Below are 19150 nucleotides of genomic sequence, written 5' to 3'. Positions count from 1 at the left end.
AAAGATACAATTGAAGCTTGTGGATACCGTAACTGACTATATGTGTCTGGAGTATCTGAGAAACTCAGGAGGATTTTCAACAATCACTGGGTCCCTGTGTTTTTCAAACCCAGCAACACACTAAGACAGAAGCTGTTCCACCTGAAAGACAGCACACCAAAACACAAGAAAGCAATCTGGTGTATGCAGTCGCATGTAGTGAGCAATGTATATACTTTTTTATCAGGGAAACTAAACAACCTCTGAACAAACGTATTGCTCAACATAGGAGGGAAAACTCCACAGGTCAAGACTCAGTAGTCTACTGACACCTGCGAGATAAGGATAAGGGTTACACAGCCAGGAGCACCAACAACAAAACTGCTATCAATGTACTTGATAATGACCCCACAGAGGTCAAATACCTGGGGCTCCCCACCAGTCTGTAAGAGCTGAAAAAAACAAAAAAGTCCAGTTGCCCTTGATTCAACCCTCCTTGGATTCACGTCATTCGTTTGCTGGTGGAGTGGGATGTGTTCCAGCAAATACACAGCTGATTTGGGCTGCTAACATTTAGCTGCAGTGATTCAACAACATTGGTCATGGACTTCATTTCAGATATATGACATTGTATTTACATTCATTTTATATGCGGAGCCTAACATTTAACGCAGCGGTGAGCCGTGCCGTGTGCATGTGCACACACACACACACATAATGTTACTGTTCACACTCGGAGCAGTAACACTAACGGAATGTTAGTGTGTGTGTGTGTGTGTGTGTGTGTGTGTGTGTTGCGCTCCTAAAAAATATAAACATATGGATATTTTCAGAATATGATACTCATTAAATCAGTTAGCTAGTTAGCTGTGAGCTACAACTTGAGCCCTGTTTTTTTAGACTATGTTTGTTTCATTATGTAATTTAAAGCATGAGTAAAGTGTAAAAGTAATTATTAGCAGTTAATTACTGTCTCCATGTAGGACATCTGTCACTGGATTATTTTGAGACCATGGATTTATGGAAGTTTATTCATGATGGACATCAAGATAGAGAGAGAGATAATGATATCCTCTGAAAGTCTAAGTCATGCTCAATCTAAAAATATGCATATTGTGTCTGTGTCCAGATTTGACTCAGTCTGTATTAAATATGACTAAGAGAAGAAGTATGACTTTTGATGCAAATTGTGATATTGAGGCACTGAGGGTTTTAAAGAAAACCTCTGCAGTCGACTGACAGCATATATAGCTGCCAGTATAGCTGATGAATTTATGGATTTTACAGTCAAATCACTCGTGTATCTTCCAGGTTAGTCTTCTCAGTGCAGAAATCACTAAGAAGAAATCTCTGCACAGCAAATAAACCAGACAGGAAGATTACAGCAAGCAAAAGTGATATCAGTGTGTAGTACATATGTGCATCTCACTGTATTTTTAAGTGAGAATTGAAAAAAATTGAACTTATCCTTAAAGGCATCTCACCAGTCACACTGTCACAATGTAGTTCACTTATAGTTCAAATCTCATATTCCCTTATGCAAGTGGGAAACAGCCAACCCTCTTTTAATGTATTTAACAATAAATTAATAAAACATTACAAGTTCCATTTTAGTTTTTGTTTTTTTGAGCGGAGTAGAATTGCATCATACGTTCATAATTGTTTTTAGATTAAACCATACGTTCATGACAGTATTTTTAAAATACGAGTAAAATATTATATCTGTAAGTCCCCATTGCTTTTATTTCGAAGACCGGATGTTTAATCTTTCCCATTCTGCCAGACTTTGCGTTTCTTACAGGTACCCTAACGTTACACCAACTTAAGCCATTCTCGATTACGTTTACACCTGAATTTGGGCGTAAGAGGAGAGCCCTCTTCCAGGCCCCGTTTTCCGCATTTTTTAATTATTTATTTTCGTGTAAACTGCAGTCTTGATATAAAAACATTGATGGTCGATAATTTAGCCCTGCGTTGAGGGCTCCAGGGAGAACTGTAAAGGATTATAAAGTCAGCCCAGACGTCAGTTTTTCTCCAGCGACATGGCTCGACCACGGCCGCGGGAATACACGGCTGGAGATTTGGTTTTCGCTAAAATGAAGGGATATCCGCACTGGCCGGCGAGGGTAAGTCTGGGTTGCGGCCGGGCTGGGAGCACAGGGAGGCGGGGTTGATTTACACAATACAGCCGCTGCTTCGCTGGGGGAACTGGAGGGATGCTGTGGTGCCCCGGGCTCTCTCCACAGCCACGTTTAGTCTGCGTATTTCTGTTACTGACGACCAAAACGTCTATCAACAGCGCTTGTTTTCCGCCAGGTTGAGAAAATACGTACATTTTAAAATGAGGTAAAAACGTAATATTTATTGGGCTCAATTTTCTTTCTTTATTCCCTGCTCCGTTCAGCTCTTGCTGGACTTGTAAAGCAATTTTTCATGTTAATATTTTCATTTGATGGAATGCATTTAGTTGCCACCCATGGAGTAAATGAGCCAGTCGTTGACCTCCGGTAACCCGTAGTACATCCGTCTCATGTGCAATAAACTGTGTTTTGTGTTCTACCCTACACTATAACGTTAGCCACCCAGTAGCAGACGGGATATGGCCTCACTCTGGCGCTCATGTGTTATCATGTCAGGAGTTGCTGTGGGTTCACAGTGCGGGAGGCTGTCGGCTCCATATTCACCTAAAAGTAAGAGCGAGCATCTCTCCTCTGCTGCACAGTCCGTGTTGACTGACTTTCATCACAGCCCCATAGCTAGCCTACATCACTGAAGATAGTGTGGTGGGCTTTAACAGATGTGTTTGAAGTGTGAGCATTAGCAGGAGAATAAGAAATATTCATGAACAGTTTGTCTCTCCCTGTCCTTCAGATTGATGAGCTTCCAGAAGGAGCTGTCAAACCGCCTGCCAACAAGTACCCCATCTTCTTCTTTGGGACCCATGAAACGTAGGCACCTTTTTTCCAGGATGTGCTGTGTTCCACTTAACATTTGTGTTGTTCAGGAGGAAGGCAGCTGCCCTGCTCATTTATATGAATGTACTGGAGTTGTGACATAGTTGCCACGTACTGGCACTGCCACGACATTTTTAATAAGAAGGGCTGGGTATCGTTTTAAATTTTTTTGCTATTTGTGCCAATGCAATACCTTACAGAGGGTTTTTATTTTTCAATACCTTAGTTTATGGAGTATCAGCATGTTTTAAAGGACCAGTGTGTAGGATTTAGTAGCATCAAGCAGTAAGGCTGCAGATTACAACCAACTGAATACCCCTCGCCTCACCATCGCCTTCCAAGTGTATAAGAGAACCTACGGTGGCCACTAAAACGCAAAAGGCGCTTTCTAGCGCCAGTGTTCAGTTTGTCTGTTCTAAGCTACTGTAGAAACATGGCGGTGCAACATGGCAGACTCTGTGGAAGAGGACCCGCTCCCTCTGTAGATATAAGGGGCTCATTCCAAGATAACAAAAACACAATTATTCCTATTTTCAGGTGATTATAATCTAATGAAAGTATAATTATAAATATTATATTCCATTTGTGCCAATAGATCCGCCTAAATCCTACACACTGTGTCCTGACTAATGTGCAAGCAGCTTGACAGGAATACAGAGAAAGGACCCAAATGCAAATGACTGATGCAGATCTGGTATAGTTTAGTGATTTAAGAATATAAACAGTACATAGGTTTAGTAAAAGAGGCAGACAAAACTAGGAAGCAGTCCAACACAAGCAAACAAATCCAAAAAGAAGCAGGCAGGAATCCCACGTCCAATAAACACGTAAAAGGTCAGATACTGAAGCCAGGCAGACAAAAACAGGCACAGGTGTCAGAAGCACATGGAAATTACTTAACAACCTGGCAAGGAACAAAGGAAGTAGACCACTACATATAGTGAGTGGCAGGTGAGGAAGTGGGCTGGGAAGGCAACTGCTGAGCAGATGAGAACAAGTGTGTGGCCTGGTGAGGCGCTCAGGTCGTGAGGAAAGAAGAGGAAGTCCGAGGGCATCTGGTGGATAAGTGGAGAATAGCACTGAAGGGCCTGGGAAAAGAGAAATGTGTCTGAGGAGGAGGAACAGGGAGACACACTGAGACTCACTGGACCTTTAAGCTTGACCATTAAAGTTACTTCTTGAAATAATAGTTTGCCAAAAATATAAGAAAATTTTAACTCATGGTATTACTGCCTTCATCCAGTTTGCTCAGTTGCATCGTGTGACATAAATACGGGACTTTGGTCATGTGATTTTTTTTTTTCATTTAATAAAATATGACAAACTGTTAAATGCATCAGTGTTAAATAAAGAAGTAAAAGTTAAAATGTTTCCTCATTTCAATCAGCAAATGTATGATTAAAGAATGAGTGAATATTCTATTAATCTGAGCGATACCCAGTTTTATTACCTGACAGGTTTTGATACTCAATGCCACTGACACACTTCTGTCAGTACTCAGTACTGAGGTTTGATATTAAGGACCATGTATAAGCAAACACCTTTTAAAATCAATGGGCTCAGCTAGGTTTTACCTTAATAACCTTATAGGTTATTATAGTTTAATACTCACAGTGTTTTGGTTGGTTTAGCTACTCACATTTTCTGAAAAAAAATCTATATTTTCAAATTGTGAAACTGTTATGTGTAAACTTTATTCTGTGCTTACTGCTGAATTTATCTCCGGACACCTAGTAAATATCTCTTGCCCCTTCTTTAGTGCATTCTTGGGCCCAAAGGATCTTCTACCCTACAAGGAGTATAAAGATAAATTTGGCAAGTCAAACAAGAGGAAAGGCTTCAACGAGGGCCTGTGGGAGATTGAGAACAACCCTGGAGTCAAGTTCACAGGCTATCAGGTCAGTCGGCAGTCTATTATGTCTGTGTCTCAGAGAGAAGACAAAGGGGGAGAAAACGGGGGGGCAGACAGGCCTGATGCTCAACAAAGTTACATTGTTGCCTCGCCAAAACTGTAAGACACAAATGAAACGGCTGTTCGAAGCAGATAGTGTTTGTGTAAAGAAGACTGATTCACCTTTGGTAACATGCCATTTCACATCTCTAAGTTTGAGACAGTTACTGTGGAACTACTCATCTCTGCTTTTAGTTTTGGGAAAAAAAATGATGGGCATCTTTCGTACACAGGCCATCCACCAACAGGGTTCAGAAACAGAAGAGGGGGGAAACACTGCTGATGGCAGCAGCGAGGGGGAGGAGGGCGAATCCGTTGAGGAAGAAGATGGCAAGGAGAAGCTGAAGGGGGACAAGACCGGATCCAAACGGAAAAAGACAGCCACCTCCAAGGTACTTCAGCGGGTGAACATACTAACTCAGGAGTGAGGACAACTCATGTATAATAGGAGCACTGAAGATGATGTGACAATTACAACCAGCCTGAAAATGATGCTGTCAGTTTAGAGCAGGGCAGCCCAATGCGGGGCCTGTGGGCCAAAGTTGGCCTGGCAAAAGGTTTGTGTTGGCCTGCTAGATGTTTCTAGCAAAAAAAAGTAAACATTTATTTTAAGTAATGATTTGTTTCTGAGGTGTGCAGAGTGGTACTTTGCTCAAGAAGTCAGTCAACTAAGGGAATACAATGCGATAGGTGTTTGCTTTTGGCCTTTGGCCCACCATTAAGAACCAATCTTTTGATCACGTCTCATGTCATTTTTGCTTGGTTGCATCGGCTGCGTATCATGTGCAATACTGACAGTTTTCACTGTGGTATTTCTTAACATTTGAGTCACCCAAACATGTTTCCTGAAGAATCGCTCTTCCTCATGATCTTACTGTACTCATCATGGCTTTCCCTTTTGTTTGACCTTGCCCTTATTTAAAAAAAAAAAGCTTCTAGGTTTGAATGGATGGAGTGTGAGCACTGCCACAGTGTGTTGCTGTATTAGTGCACAAGCCATTGCTGCTGTAAATGGAAGCAGGTTGAAAAAGTCACACACATCCTGCTCTTCACTTAGCAACCACTGTTGCCTAGCAACTGAGCTCCATTACGCACAGCACATGTGGTGCATCCGAAGGAATGTGGCACTGTTGGGAAGTGGTTTGCTGATGTGTGTGTCCTGTCACATCATTTCAAGGGAGTGTGTGTGTGTGTGTGTGTGTGTGTGTGTGTGTGTGTGTCCGTGCAAGAGGTACACAAGGGAACTGGAACCTTCTCAGCTGAGAAAAGATTAAATGTGATCTCTGTGTTTACTGGGTGATGAGAGGGGGCAACAATCATTTGGTTGTTCATCAACCTTTCTTCACTCCCCTTTCAACTCCACCCCCTCACACAAACACACACACACACACACACAGATGCACATTGAACAAGGATGAAATTATTGTAAATTTAAAATGGACCTGTTGAAGCATGTAGGTTTTTATAAGCAGTTGATGACTGATGCTTTTTATGGCTTTATGGGATGGGTTTTGCCACTGTTACTGCTGATTAATCTACTGCTTCCACTACTACTCCTACCAGCATTACTCGTCCTGCTACCACTACTTTAAATTGTGTTGATAGTTGATGAAATTATCAATGAATTACTGTGGCAATTAGCTTGTTAAAGGACTAATCAGTAGTTTTTGTAACCATATAAATATTAACCACATTACATTTGAGGTACTTCAACACATAAATGTTGAAGTCCACCGACTAGTTTTTCCAGAGTTTTCAAGTCTGCATCTCAGTCTTCATTAGCCGATGGAGTTTGGTTAAAAAGACAAATATGTCAAATACAATAGAGCATTCAGTAAACTCCTCCCTCAGAGGATTGGTTAGCTTAGGTTTTAGGCTTTGGACTTGCCAGCAGTGAGCATGGGGCTGGAGTAAGAGAGATACACAGTACCATAAGAATTTGAAGTGTTTTATATTTTCTAGCCTTTTCAACACCAAAAATACAGCAAAATGTATGGAATGGATTAAACAGTGAGTTTATGCTCATACGTAAGCTGCTAACATTGGCATTCCTTTGATATTGATTAGTGCTCATCAGTTAGTCATCATCCTTTTCTTTTGGAAAACCAAAACAGTTTGAAATTACAAACAATAAAGAAAAAAATATTATTTCAATTTTATTTTTATCTTTAATACTGTGCTATAATAAATGTCCTGCTATACAAGAACAGTGCTGTTTCATTGTTTCGCTATCTGGATCATCAGCTGGTGAGAATGGTGACTTTTTGTCTGGGCCTGTTATCTTTATCCTTTGAGCATTATAACATGTATGTAGCTAAGAAGTGCAAATTTAAGACACTTTTACATAGTTCTTGTTTTACGTGAACCAGTCAGCTTGGAACATCAAAAATGAATTGCAGCTGGCTAGAAATGAGAACCTACTTTGGTTTACTTCTGTGTCCCACTGTTTAAGACCCATAAATCAGCCTCTGTTAACATTGTAAACAGCTAATGTGCAGCACTAGAATATGAATCTTTACTGGTGTTGCAACAGTAACTAAAGGGGGTCAGGAATTGGTCAGTTTTAATGTGATATCTTTACATTTTTTGTTTTGTCCTTAAAACTGTCCAAAAGTGTAAGTTACTCAGTTCACTTGAATAAAACAGACAAAAGCTGCAAACACTTTGAGATACTAGAACGAATGAATCTCCAACCAAGATAAACTGATTAATAATTTCAACACTAGCTATACTGTTATCTTTTATATCTGCTGGGTACACAGGAGGCCGTGAAACATTGGCCGTTTCCCCCAGAAGCTAAATCGTCATCAGACAATAGCGTCTGTTGTCTGTTATTCCCAGTGTCAAAGGGGTCTGCATACAGGTGTTGGGGAGTGTGACTGGATAGGTGAAAATGTTTCTATGTTCTATGTTTTCTATGCTATGTTTCAGACTCATCTTAAAATCAATTCTTTTTTCATCAATCAGCACACAATACTCCACAATGATAAAACAAAAACATGCTTTTGAAGTGTTTCGTAACTGCATTAAAAATGAAAGAATGAAAGATCCCATTTATGTAAGTATTCAGACCCTTCACTTAGTACTTGGCTAAAGCACCTTTGGCAGCAAAGACAGCATCATGTCTTCTTGGAAAGAATATGCAAGCTTGGCATACCTTTCTTGACTGAGTTTCTCCCATTCTTCTTGGCAGAATCGTTTAAGCTTAACCAAAGTTGAAATGTCCGCGCGCAGCCATTTTCACATCTCTCCAGAGATGCTCTATTGGGTTTTGGTCTATCCTGACTAGTCTCCCAGTTGCAGAAAGATATCCCCACAGAAGGCTCAGTGCCTGGTTTCCTTCACACATGCCATTGGGAATGGTTGCAACATAATTCAATCTTTGTATCATCAGACCAGAGGATTTTGGTTCCCATTGGTTGAGAGTCATTCAAGTACCTTTAAAGTGGAATGACTTCTGACTGGCCACTGTACCATAAAGGCGTGATTGGCAGGTGAAACACTGATGCAGCACCACTCATTCATCTCATTCATAGTGACCATTTGGTTTTTGGTTACCTGCCTGACCAAGTCCCTGATTGCTCAGTTTGGCTGGACGACCAGATATTGAAATACTGTTGAGAATGGGTCATAAAACCAGAATCAGAATTGGCTTTATTGGCCAAGTATGTGTTTACATACAAGGAATTTGACTCCGGTTTACACATTGCACGCAATGCACTTGCATTGAAAAAAAGACCTACAGCACAGCAACGACAAACCCCCCCCCCCAAAAGACTGAAAATGTAAGTGGTGTAAAAATCTGAAATAAACAATTAACAATATATACAAACAATGATGCAATAAACAACATATATTGAAGTGCAGTTATGTTGACAATGAGTGACGAAGTACATGTTTATCAGGAGGACGGATACTTCCGTAAATGGGATATTTCAGTCTTTTATTTTTACAAAGCACTCCGGCCTGTTTTTGGTTTGTCATTGTGGAGTATTGTGTGTAGATTGATGAGGAAAAAAATGAATTGAATCCATTGTAAGTTGAGTCTGAATCATAACAAAATGTGGAAAACTTGAAAGAAACTGAAAACTTTTTTTTCTTTTTTTTAAACTTTATTTTTATAGAATCAATTGTTTTACAATTGTTTTACAATATGTATAGGGAAAAAAAACATAAAACCAAAACGCACAGATGAGAAAAGAGGGAATAGTCTAATCAGAAAACTTTTTCTGTATGCACTGTAGATATAACACCCACATTACTGTATTGCACTAGTGCATTAGTTTTGATTTGTCTTTTTTGAAACCGTCCATCATAAGTCCATCAGTGTCACAGGAGAGGAATGCAAAATCTGTGGAATTCTCTTTTAAGTAAACTATTATTTTTAAAGTGACAAGAGGTTTTAACCATATGTTTTTGACAGGCCCGAAGGCACGAGATATCAGGACTCAAAGATGCAGACCCACACAGCAGCGAAAGATTACAAAATAAGAATAATTTATTAACTTAAATCGCTCAGGATGATATAACAAAATGAGGCAAGATAATCAAAGTACAAACAAAAAGCGCTAAGGATCAAAATGGAGAAAAGTAACAAACAAATCTGGCAATGAACTATGAGAAAAGTATCAACAAAAGAGCGCAAGGCAAAACTAGACTATAGAGGAAAAGTAACAACAAAAGATCTAATTCAATACAACTAACAAGACTTACTAGGGAATCAGGAGACAAGGATCAAGAGAGCTAGACAGCAAGGCAGTACAAGACATGGCACGAGACAATCTGGCACAGGACAAAGGGAGACGCGGACTATATATACACGAGGTAACAATGAACAGGTGGAGACAATTAGGGCGGGGTAGACAATCAGACAGGCGGGAAACACACCGGGAAGTCAAGGGCCTGAAACGAGAGGAGAGTTAGGTTTCACAATAAAACAGGAAGTGCAAGACAAGACATGACGCTCGTGAACAAAACACATTAACAGACTTGACGAGATATAACAGTTTTGAATTGCAGTGAGGAGACACTTTTATTTCCATTTGCATCATGGATTCATTCATTCACTTCAAATGATGCAAAAACTGTATAGACAACATATTCACAGGACAAGATTTGCTTCAATGTAACATTTTTAAAGAAGTTACACCCAGTAATATATTTTCCAGTTTATGTAATAATGTAACAAATAATGAGAGAAACGTTCCTTGTCATATTGGCACTGTGTGCAAAGCAATCCACTACTGCACAGACTATTTTACTGTGTAAATGATTATTGTCCATTTCTAACTGTTTTGGTTTATCCCTGCAAAGCATGGCGTGCTGCTGCGATACGATATATCTGTTAGAAATGAAAATTGTGACACTCCGCAAAGGTTCCTGCTTCCTGATCTGTGCGTCTCTGGCAGAAATCCTCCAAACTGTCGAGGATCTCATCTGGAGAGGATGACCTCGAGAAGGATGGGAAAGATGATAACCGGAAGAGTGGTTCAGAGGGAGGAGACCCCGACAACGACATCATCCAAAATACCACCGACAGTAAGGTGGGATTCATAAATGCCTACATATTTAACACTCAAATCATTAAGTAGTGCTCCCTTGACACAGGTGCACAGTAACAGGCCACAGTTTTGAGGTTGTTGTTCCATAATCCCTCGCTATAAATTTCAGTTTTTTTAGTGTCTAATTCTAACCTGAAATTGTTTACCTTTTGTAAAAACTGCAAAGCATTTTCGTGAGGGTTCATTTGCAGTGAAGCTGAAGAGACTGCTGAAAGTTGGTAGTCAAGTAAGACAGCTGCAATAACCTGTTTGATGAGATTTTCATCAGTCTGTGGATTGCTGTCGATAGAAAAAGTATGAAAACACAAAAAATCAGATTATCCAAAACCCCAAACATGTCCTCTATGACTAATTTAAGATTTGAAAACATATGGAAGTGTATGACAAAAGATTTGAAAGAGTACAAAGGCAGGGATTCATAAGAGCAGAGTGAAGTTTCAGTGTGAAATCCCAATCATCTGTTCTCTCAGTTTTCTATGCCGTTTTGTACTTGATGTTGCTAGAGGTCACTCCAACCATTTTTGACTGGAACACACCCATCATTATTAGTAGTCGTATTTGTCTGAATCATTAGCCATGTTAATCCCACATGGAGTTGACCACTGTTATATATTTTTAGTAACTACTTTTAAATTAATTTGGCTCTCAAATTTACTCTGTCAAAATGGTTTAAGTGACTGCAACTGGCTGACAAAATGGCCCTGGACTATTTGCATGACCTACAACTCCTGCCCTCTTGGGTGCCCTGTTAGGGTGCCTGACTGCAGGAAGAATAAGTACAAGCACTATTTTGTTTCAGTAACACTGCTCAACAGAGAAGTGCAAGGAGATGATCAGCACCCCCCATACACTCCCACACTTGAACTGTGTGCCCCTCCCCTCCCACACATAATAGCAATTAAAAAATAGAGTGTTATCTTAAAAACGACATAATTTGCCAACAAATTGAATATCATATTAGTAATTTAGTGAGTGATTTTGTGCTTTTTTATTTTGATATTTGATTAGGAAGGGTCAAGCCTTCAGTTTGATTTGGGATTCAAGATGGCGCTGGATGACCAGCAGCTGGTGAACCCACTTTTTGACACAAGCGCTCATGCACGAGACACTGGACTCAAATGCATGACTCAATTCAGGCGAGGTTGGAAAAAAGGCTCAAAAGGCAGAACAAAAGGAGTAAGGCTCAAAATCCAAACAAAAGACACTAAGGTTAAATATTCACAATCACTAGAGAAGTAACAAAAGGCTCTCAAGGTAAATCTAGGCACAACAAGGAAGAAGCGCTGGACTGACATGAAAACACCAAGGTCACAAGACAATATGGCACAGGTAAAGGGGAGACGCGGACTATATATACATGAGGTAACAAGGAACAGATGGAGACAATCAGGGTGGGGCAGACAATCAGACAGGCAGGAAACACACCAGGAAGCCATCCATCCATCCATTTTCTTCCGCTTATCCGGTGCTGGGTTGCGGGGGCAGCAGTCTAAGCAGGGAAGCCCAGACTTCCCTCTCCCCAGACACCTCCTCCAGCTCTTCTGGGGGTACCCTGAGGCGTTCCCAGGCCAACATAGTCCCTCCTGGGTCTTCCCCTTGGCTTCTTCCCGGTGGGGCATGCCTGGAACACCCTCCCAGGAAGGCATCCAGGAGGCATCCGAAAAAGATGCCTGAGCCACCTCAGCTGGCTCCTCTCGACGTGGAGGAGCATCGGCTCTACTCTGAGCTCCTCCCGAGTGACAGAGCTCCTCACCCTATCTCTAAGGGAGCGCCCCGCCACCCTGCGGAGGAAACTCTTTTCAGCCGCTTGTATCCGAGATCTCATTCTTTCGGTCACCCAAAGTTCATGACCATAGGTGAGGGTAGGAATGTAGATTGACTGGTAAATCGAGAGCTTTGCCTTTCGGCTCAGCTCCCTCTTCCATCCTTCCCTCACTCGTGAACCAGATCCCAAGATACTTGAGCTCCTCCACTTGAGGCAGGAGCTTTCCTCCAACCCAGAGGGGGCAAGCCACCCTTTTCCAGTCGAGAACCATGGCCTCGGACTTGGAGGTGCTGATTCTTATCCGAGCCGCTTCGCACTCGGCTGCAAACTGCACCAACACATGCTGGAGGTCCTGGTTCAAAGGAGCCAGCAGGACAACATCATCCGCAAAAAGCCGAGATGAGATCCTGTGGTCCCCAAACCAGACTCCCTCCGGCCCTTGGCTGTGCCTAGATATTCTGTCCATAAAAATAATGAACAGAACCAGTGACAAAGGGCAGCCCTGCCGGAGTCCAACATGCACTGGGAACAAGTCTGACTTACTGACGGCAATGCGAACCAAGTTCCTGCTCCGGTCATACAGAGACCGGATGGCCCATAGTAAAGGGCCCCGGACTCCATGCTCCCGAAGCACCTCCCACAGAATGCCACGAGGGACATGGTCGAATGCCTTCTCCAAGTCCACAAAACACATGTGGACTGGTTGGGCAAACTCCCACGAGCCCTCGAGCACCCTGCGGAGGGTGTAGAGCTGGTCCAGTGTTCCACGACCAGGACGAAAACCGCATTGTTCCTCCTGAATCCGAGGTTCGACTATCAGCCAAATTCTCCTCTCCAGTACCCTGGAATAGACTTTATCAGGGAGGCTGAGGAGTGTGATCCCCCTGTACTTGGAGCACACCCTCCTATCCCCCTTCTTTAATAGAGGGACCACCACCCCGGTCTGCCAGTCCAGGGGCACTGTCCCCAACTGCCACATGATGTTGCAGAGGCGTGTCAGCCCAGACAGCCCTACAACATCCAAAGACTTGAGGTACTCAGGGCGGATCTCATCCACCCCATCCAGCTTCCGAACTACATTGGTGACCTCAGCCTGAGTGATGGATGAGCCAACCTCTGGGTCCCCAGCCCCTGCTTCCTCTACGGAAGGCATGGCAATGGGATTGAGGAGATCCTCAAAGTATTCCTTCCACTGCCCGACAATATCCCCAGTCGAAGTCAACAGCTCCCCACCTCCACAGAAACAGTATTGGCAGGGTACTGCTTCCCCCTTCTGAGGCGTCGGACGGTTTGCCAGAATATCTTTGTGGCCGACCGATAATCCTCCTCCATGGCCTCCCTGAACTTTTCCCATACCCGAGTTTTTGCTTCCACAACTGCCTGGGCCGCAGCACGCTTGGCCTGCCGGTACCCTTCAGCTACCTCAGGAATCCCACGAACCAACCATGCTCGATAGGACTCCTTCTTCAGCTTGACGGCATCCCTTACTTCTGCTGTCCACCACCAGGATTCGGGAATTCACCAGGAAGCCAGGGTTCTGAAACGAGAGGAGAGTCAGGGTTTCACAATAAAACGGGAAGTGAGACAAAACTGAAACAAACAGCTTAACAGACACGATGAGACATAATACTTTTATTACACTTTTATTTGGTTTGGCACTGTTTTTTGCATTTTTTGGATCCGCGTCGGGGACCCCTCTTGGATTCAGCCGCAGCTCCAAGCGTCCCATGTACACACGTGAAGAACTCCTTAGTCTATGCTGCCCTTCTTTGCTGTACGTGGACAAGCCCATTGTCCCTGCAGAGATACGGAGGAAAAGGAGAGGGTGCAGAGGTGGACGAATAAAGCGGAAGACTTCTATTCCCTCTGTCATCATGGGAAACGTCGCTCCGTGTGGACGTGTGGAGAGGACTGAAGAACATCTCTGGATTTGGACAGGGTGCCAGAGGGACAGCTGATGGAGACTGCACTGGGCGGATGAATTATACTGTTACTTCAACAGATTTGATTCTCTCCCCCATCCCCTCTGCCACCCCTTCCTGCTCCCCCCCTTGACTTCAGAAGGGGGACACTACCACACTCACCAGTGAACATCCAGGGGGAGGACATTGAGACAGTGGACAGTTTCAAGTACCTGGGTGTTTGCCTCCACCTCCTGAGGAGACCGAGGTCCTTTGGAGTGTGCAGACCCCTGCTCAAGACTTTTTATGACTCTGTGGTAGCCTCTGCTATCCTCTATGCTGTTGTCTGCTGGGCCCCAGGCAGCACAGAGCAGGACAGGAAGAGACTAAACAAGCTGGTCAGGAGGGCCAGCTCTGTCCTGGGCTGCCCACTGGACTCTGTGGAGGAGGTGGGTGAGAGAGGCTGTTGGCCAAGCTCACAGCCATCATGGACAACAGCTCTCACCCACTGCACCGGACTGTAGAGGAGCTGAGCAGCTCCTTCAGTGGCCGACTGAGGCACCCTCAGTGCAGGAAGGAGCGCTACCACAGGTCCTTCATTCCCACCGCTGTCAGACTTCACAACTCTACTGTATAGTTATTATGTGCAAAAACCTTTATCAACCACATCTTGCCATTATATGAAATTTAACAGTTGTCCAATAGGGCTGTCGGCTGTGTATTAACCTGACTTCTGCACAACACAACTGATGGTACCAACCCCATTGATAAAGCAAGAAATTCCACTAATTAACCCTGATAAGGCACACCTGTGAAGTGAAAACCATTTCAGGTGACAGCCTCATGAAGGTCATCGAGAGAATGCCAAGAGTGTGCAAAGCAGTAATCAGAGCAAAGGGTGGCTATTTTTAAGAAACTAGAATATATAACATGTTTTCAGTTATTTCACCTTTTTTGATAAGTCCGTAACTCCACATGTGTTCATTCATAGTTTTGATGCCTTCAGTGAGAATCTACAATGTAAAAAGTCATGAAAATAAAGAAAACTCTTAAAATGAGAAGGTGTGTCCAAACTTTTGGCCTGTACTGTATCTCCTCGATGATTGCACTTAAAGATATTTTCATTTTTATTTTTTTTATTTGCCATAGCTATATTATATTAATGCACTGTTCTTATTTGCACCTTCAATACTGTTTTTACCCTAACTGTCTTTCTTTATTATTGTGTCCCCCAGAACCAGATGCTCATGGAAGAACATTAAGTGACGAAAGCAGGAAAGGGAAATCATTCTTTGTAGCTGTGATGTTGGAAAGACGAATCTACAACATGATTTCTCATCAGCTCCATCTACTGGCTGCCATCGTCACTTCCACTTGTCCGCTGGACTTACAGTATGTGTTTGTATGAAAGATGCACCCATACTGATACTGGTATCAGTCATCATGTGGATGCCAGGGTATAACAGGGCATTATGTCACACAGTTTTTTCAGTACTAAAACTTAATGTCAGAAATCAAAGCCTTTGTCATCTTGAACTCTCTGAAATAGACTGATAAATATTTTAATCATTTTTATCCAGTGACTCTGAATGCTTCTAACTTTATGTTACTAAAGAAACAAAGTATAGCTAGGTATAGGATATTTAAAGGGGCATTAAGTACTTTTAAGGACTTTTATCATGCTCTATTGGCAACCATTAGGAGTTGTGATAACAGTAGCTATGTTTATATAGAGCCTATTTTCTACTCGGCTCAGACCGATAGTCAGAATGGAAATATTTGAAATTGTGAGGTATGCCCTTTTCATAACCCGTTAAGTGACATTAATTTGTGAAGCAGTTGGTGAGAAGTGTGGGTGGCTTACTTCCCCCCTGTTAATGACTGCCAAAGTAGATCTGTTTCTTGACTAGCAAGAATAGTAGTAAAATGTCCATCTTTTTCAACAGTAGGTTAATTTAATGCCTGAACAAAATAATCTTAACTCAAGGTCTGCTTACTGGATCAACTTCTTCTCGCAGTCCTCATTGGCAATTTTACTTGTTGGCTCAGGTTCACATAGGAACAGATAGGAATGTATTTATAGGAATCATTAATGTGGATAATTTTGTAGAGAGGGAAAAAATATGTAACTGCAGCCAAGTCACAATTTGACAATAGTAAGAGGTGAACTAGCTAGAGTAAAGTCTGATATTTCAGAATGACCAGATGGGTCAGCCGCTGATAATTATCGACCGCTATTCAGTAAAAGTAGTTCTTTTGGGATTAATGCTTTATAGCCTGCAATTGGTGTAGGAGGGTTAATCAGCCACTAGCGAATCAGTGACTACTCAGCTTTCCTACATGTGTTTCATTACATTTGTAGGTACTCCATGGGTAGGCTAACCCTACCCACCCTAGAAATGTAATGATGGTTGGCTAATATCTCACTAAAACTGAAGTCCCACTCCTTCAGTGAGCGGTGCCCTGCCTGTCCTTGCCCTGTCTTTGCATTGCTCCTTTGGAGTGTTTGTACTGCTCTGTTGATTGAATGGACTCAGTAAAAGCACGTTGTTGTTGTTGACAGAATGACAAACCAGTAAGACTGACTTTTTGTGGTTCCTTACCTCTACAGTTGCACAGCATTCATAGCCTATGTTACACTGCCACCTGGTGGAGATCCCAATACACTGTAAAGCAGTCAAACTGACATATACTGCTATACCAGCTACTATAGCGAAAAAAAAACGGCTGATATGGCTCATAGACGATTGTATTGGCAGAAAAAAATGCAATTCTGGCATCTCTAATTGATAGAGATATGATAGATATGTTTTGTTTTGGCTTGAGAATTTGGCTGTTCAGTAGCAGAAATGCATTTTTTGTTGGTAAGCAGTTGAATATACGGTAGTGACCTGATATATCCACTAATTATGTTTTTTGTTCAGCAGCCCAGACCTTGACTAGCTGGCTACATCCCTGCAACAGTGTAACTCCAGTGGTTTTTCATGTAATTTTGGATTAGATCTTATCACAGGCCCATTAAGAGTTAATCTTCAGAAAACATTTTGGCAAGGTTAAAATGATGATTGTAAATATACATTTGCAAAAATCTGATGCTACGCTAACCTGTGTAAAAAACAAACAAACAAATAAAAAAGAAAAAAAACTTCGACGAGAAGAAATTTGTTCCATGTCAGTACCACAGCTTCTTCAGGTTTAGGCTGATAATGTGTTAGGTAGTTTAAAAATATGCCATAAAAATAACTATATTAACAACAGAGATGGAACCTAAAGGCCTTCTAAAATTCTAACTAATTTTTTTTTTAGCGAAAAGGTCACAGGTATTTATCCATATCCTATCACTCCCTACAGTACATACTCTAAGGTTTATGCGCATTTGCAATGGAACAGTGAAAAAGGTTGCTTACTGCCTCTTTAATTATTGGTGAAAAGTGACTTATTATATTTGCTCAGACGGTCAGTTTTGCAGTACTTTGTGAAATCTGTGTCACAATAAAATTACACTATTGGTGCATCTCTACTCGGTATCTGACATGATATAATACCATCATGTCACCACATGTCACATTTAGGCCAGATGAAACAGGGAGTTGGGGTGGCATGTGTTCCTCCCAGTACTTCATAATCACATAGTGTAGATAGCCATCAATCAGTATTTATACTGGCCTGTGCATACCTATCTGTATTGTGTCACTCATGATCACCTGTCACTGTGTACAAAAGAATTTGACCTCCATATATACACACACCACGCACACTATCCTACCATCTACTGTATATGTTGGGTATTGCAGTGTACTGATCGCCCTAGTTGTAGCTTGAAATTGCTTTTTTACAAGGATAAGGGAGTTATGAATATTCAGTAACTGTCAAACATTATCCATCACCCTATGTGTTACTCTTTTATGTAACCAGAAAAAGACGAATGGAAATACATAGATAAATGTATGAAGTGTTGTGGACAACTGGGTTACACATTGTAACTCAATATTAACTATATCTGTATATTTTACTTTTGTTGTAGAATATAGGACCACTATTCTACTCGGACTGCTCTAGGTAACAGCTCATCTTTTTATGGAAAGTGATACATCTGTTATTTTGTGTATCTGTGAAATAGATCACTGTATAGTTAAAAGCTTTTTATAGTGGCATGCTCTACTGTTGTACTCAAGATCATTCTTATATGAAAGCGTCCATTGCTTCCTAGTTTAAAATCACATATTTGTTGGTATGCAATGAACTTAGAGGAAAAAGAATACACAATCCACTTTTTTCTGTTGCCTCGTCTTAATGTCTAAATCTGACACAAAACTGAACCACATTACTTTCTGCGGAAACAGAGCTGTGAAGGTGGCATTTTGAAATTGCTGAATCATTGTCCCTATGAGAGTAGATTGATTAAAGATGACACCAGACTGCACTGTCTTTTAACTGTGACAGTTGTCTTTACTTTGCTTCCACTGTTGTTGTCATGAGATGATAGGCTTATTTATTTTTTAATGATAGCTGACACATTCTGTATGTACTGTAAACTCGTGCTTTTTTTTACATTTCCATCAAATCTTTATTAAGCTTGTATTTGGAACATGCTTTGCATTTTCAAGGTTTGTAATTTACTGTAAACTGTTTTTTGCTGTTTATGGATGAGACTTTTACAAAATAAACTCATTGGAATGCACAGTGAGGTCTGTAATGCTCATTACACACCACAAAAGAAATTTTTGCATGAGTGAAAAATGGAGATACCCCATTCTTGCTCCTTCTTACCAGGAGTGAGACCAAAAAAATAAAGTTTTCCTGAAGGTGGTCCTCAAGTGCACTTGGGCTCATATGTGCTTAAGGTTCATACTAAACATGACCATGCTAACCTGCTTCCAGTTAATATGCTAACATTAGCAAACAGGCTGATATCATTGTAGACTTTTCAGTGAACTTCCATAGACTTGTCACTGCATAACAGTACTACTTTAGGCAATAGTAGGCAATAGCTGTAGGAAAATAACAACAGAATGGATAAATGCATGTGCAAAAAAAGC

General features: G+C 41.6%; 1 protein-coding gene across 1 annotated transcript; it reads left to right on the top strand.

Moving 5' to 3' along the window:
* Nucleotides 1-1874: 1874 nt before the first annotated feature.
* Nucleotides 1875-18756, top strand: LOC121605844 (hepatoma-derived growth factor-related protein 3-like). Its single transcript, XM_041935944.1, has 6 exons — nucleotides 1875-2105; nucleotides 2851-2927; nucleotides 4693-4831; nucleotides 5118-5276; nucleotides 10293-10427; nucleotides 15347-18756. Exons 1-6 carry the CDS (start codon nucleotides 2022-2024, stop codon nucleotides 15371-15373), a joined length of 621 nt encoding a protein of 206 aa, XP_041791878.1. The 5' UTR covers nucleotides 1875-2021; the 3' UTR covers nucleotides 15374-18756.
* Nucleotides 18757-19150: the final 394 nt, after the last annotated feature.

Source organism: Chelmon rostratus, chromosome 1 (genome assembly GCF_017976325.1).
Source record: "Chelmon rostratus isolate fCheRos1 chromosome 1, fCheRos1.pri, whole genome shotgun sequence".
NCBI lineage: Eukaryota > Metazoa > Chordata > Actinopteri > Chaetodontiformes > Chaetodontidae > Chelmon > Chelmon rostratus.
The sequence above is the reverse complement of the archived record's forward strand: the minus strand, read 5'-3'. Positions and strand labels throughout refer to the sequence as shown.

What these genes read in the sequence shown, in the direction of transcription:
- LOC121605844 (XM_041935944.1), top strand. Translation starts at nt 2,022, where the DNA reads ATGGCTCGACCACGGCCGCGGGAATACACGGCTGGAGATTTGGTTTTC. An exon ending in ATCCGCACTGGCCGGCGAGG is followed by an intron (nt 2,106 to 2,850) that starts GTAAGTCTGGGT and finishes CCTGTCCTTCAG; the next exon opens with ATTGATGAGCTTCCAGAAGG. An exon ending in TTCTTTGGGACCCATGAAAC is followed by an intron (nt 2,928 to 4,692) that starts GTAGGCACCTTT and finishes CCCCTTCTTTAG; the next exon opens with TGCATTCTTGGGCCCAAAGG.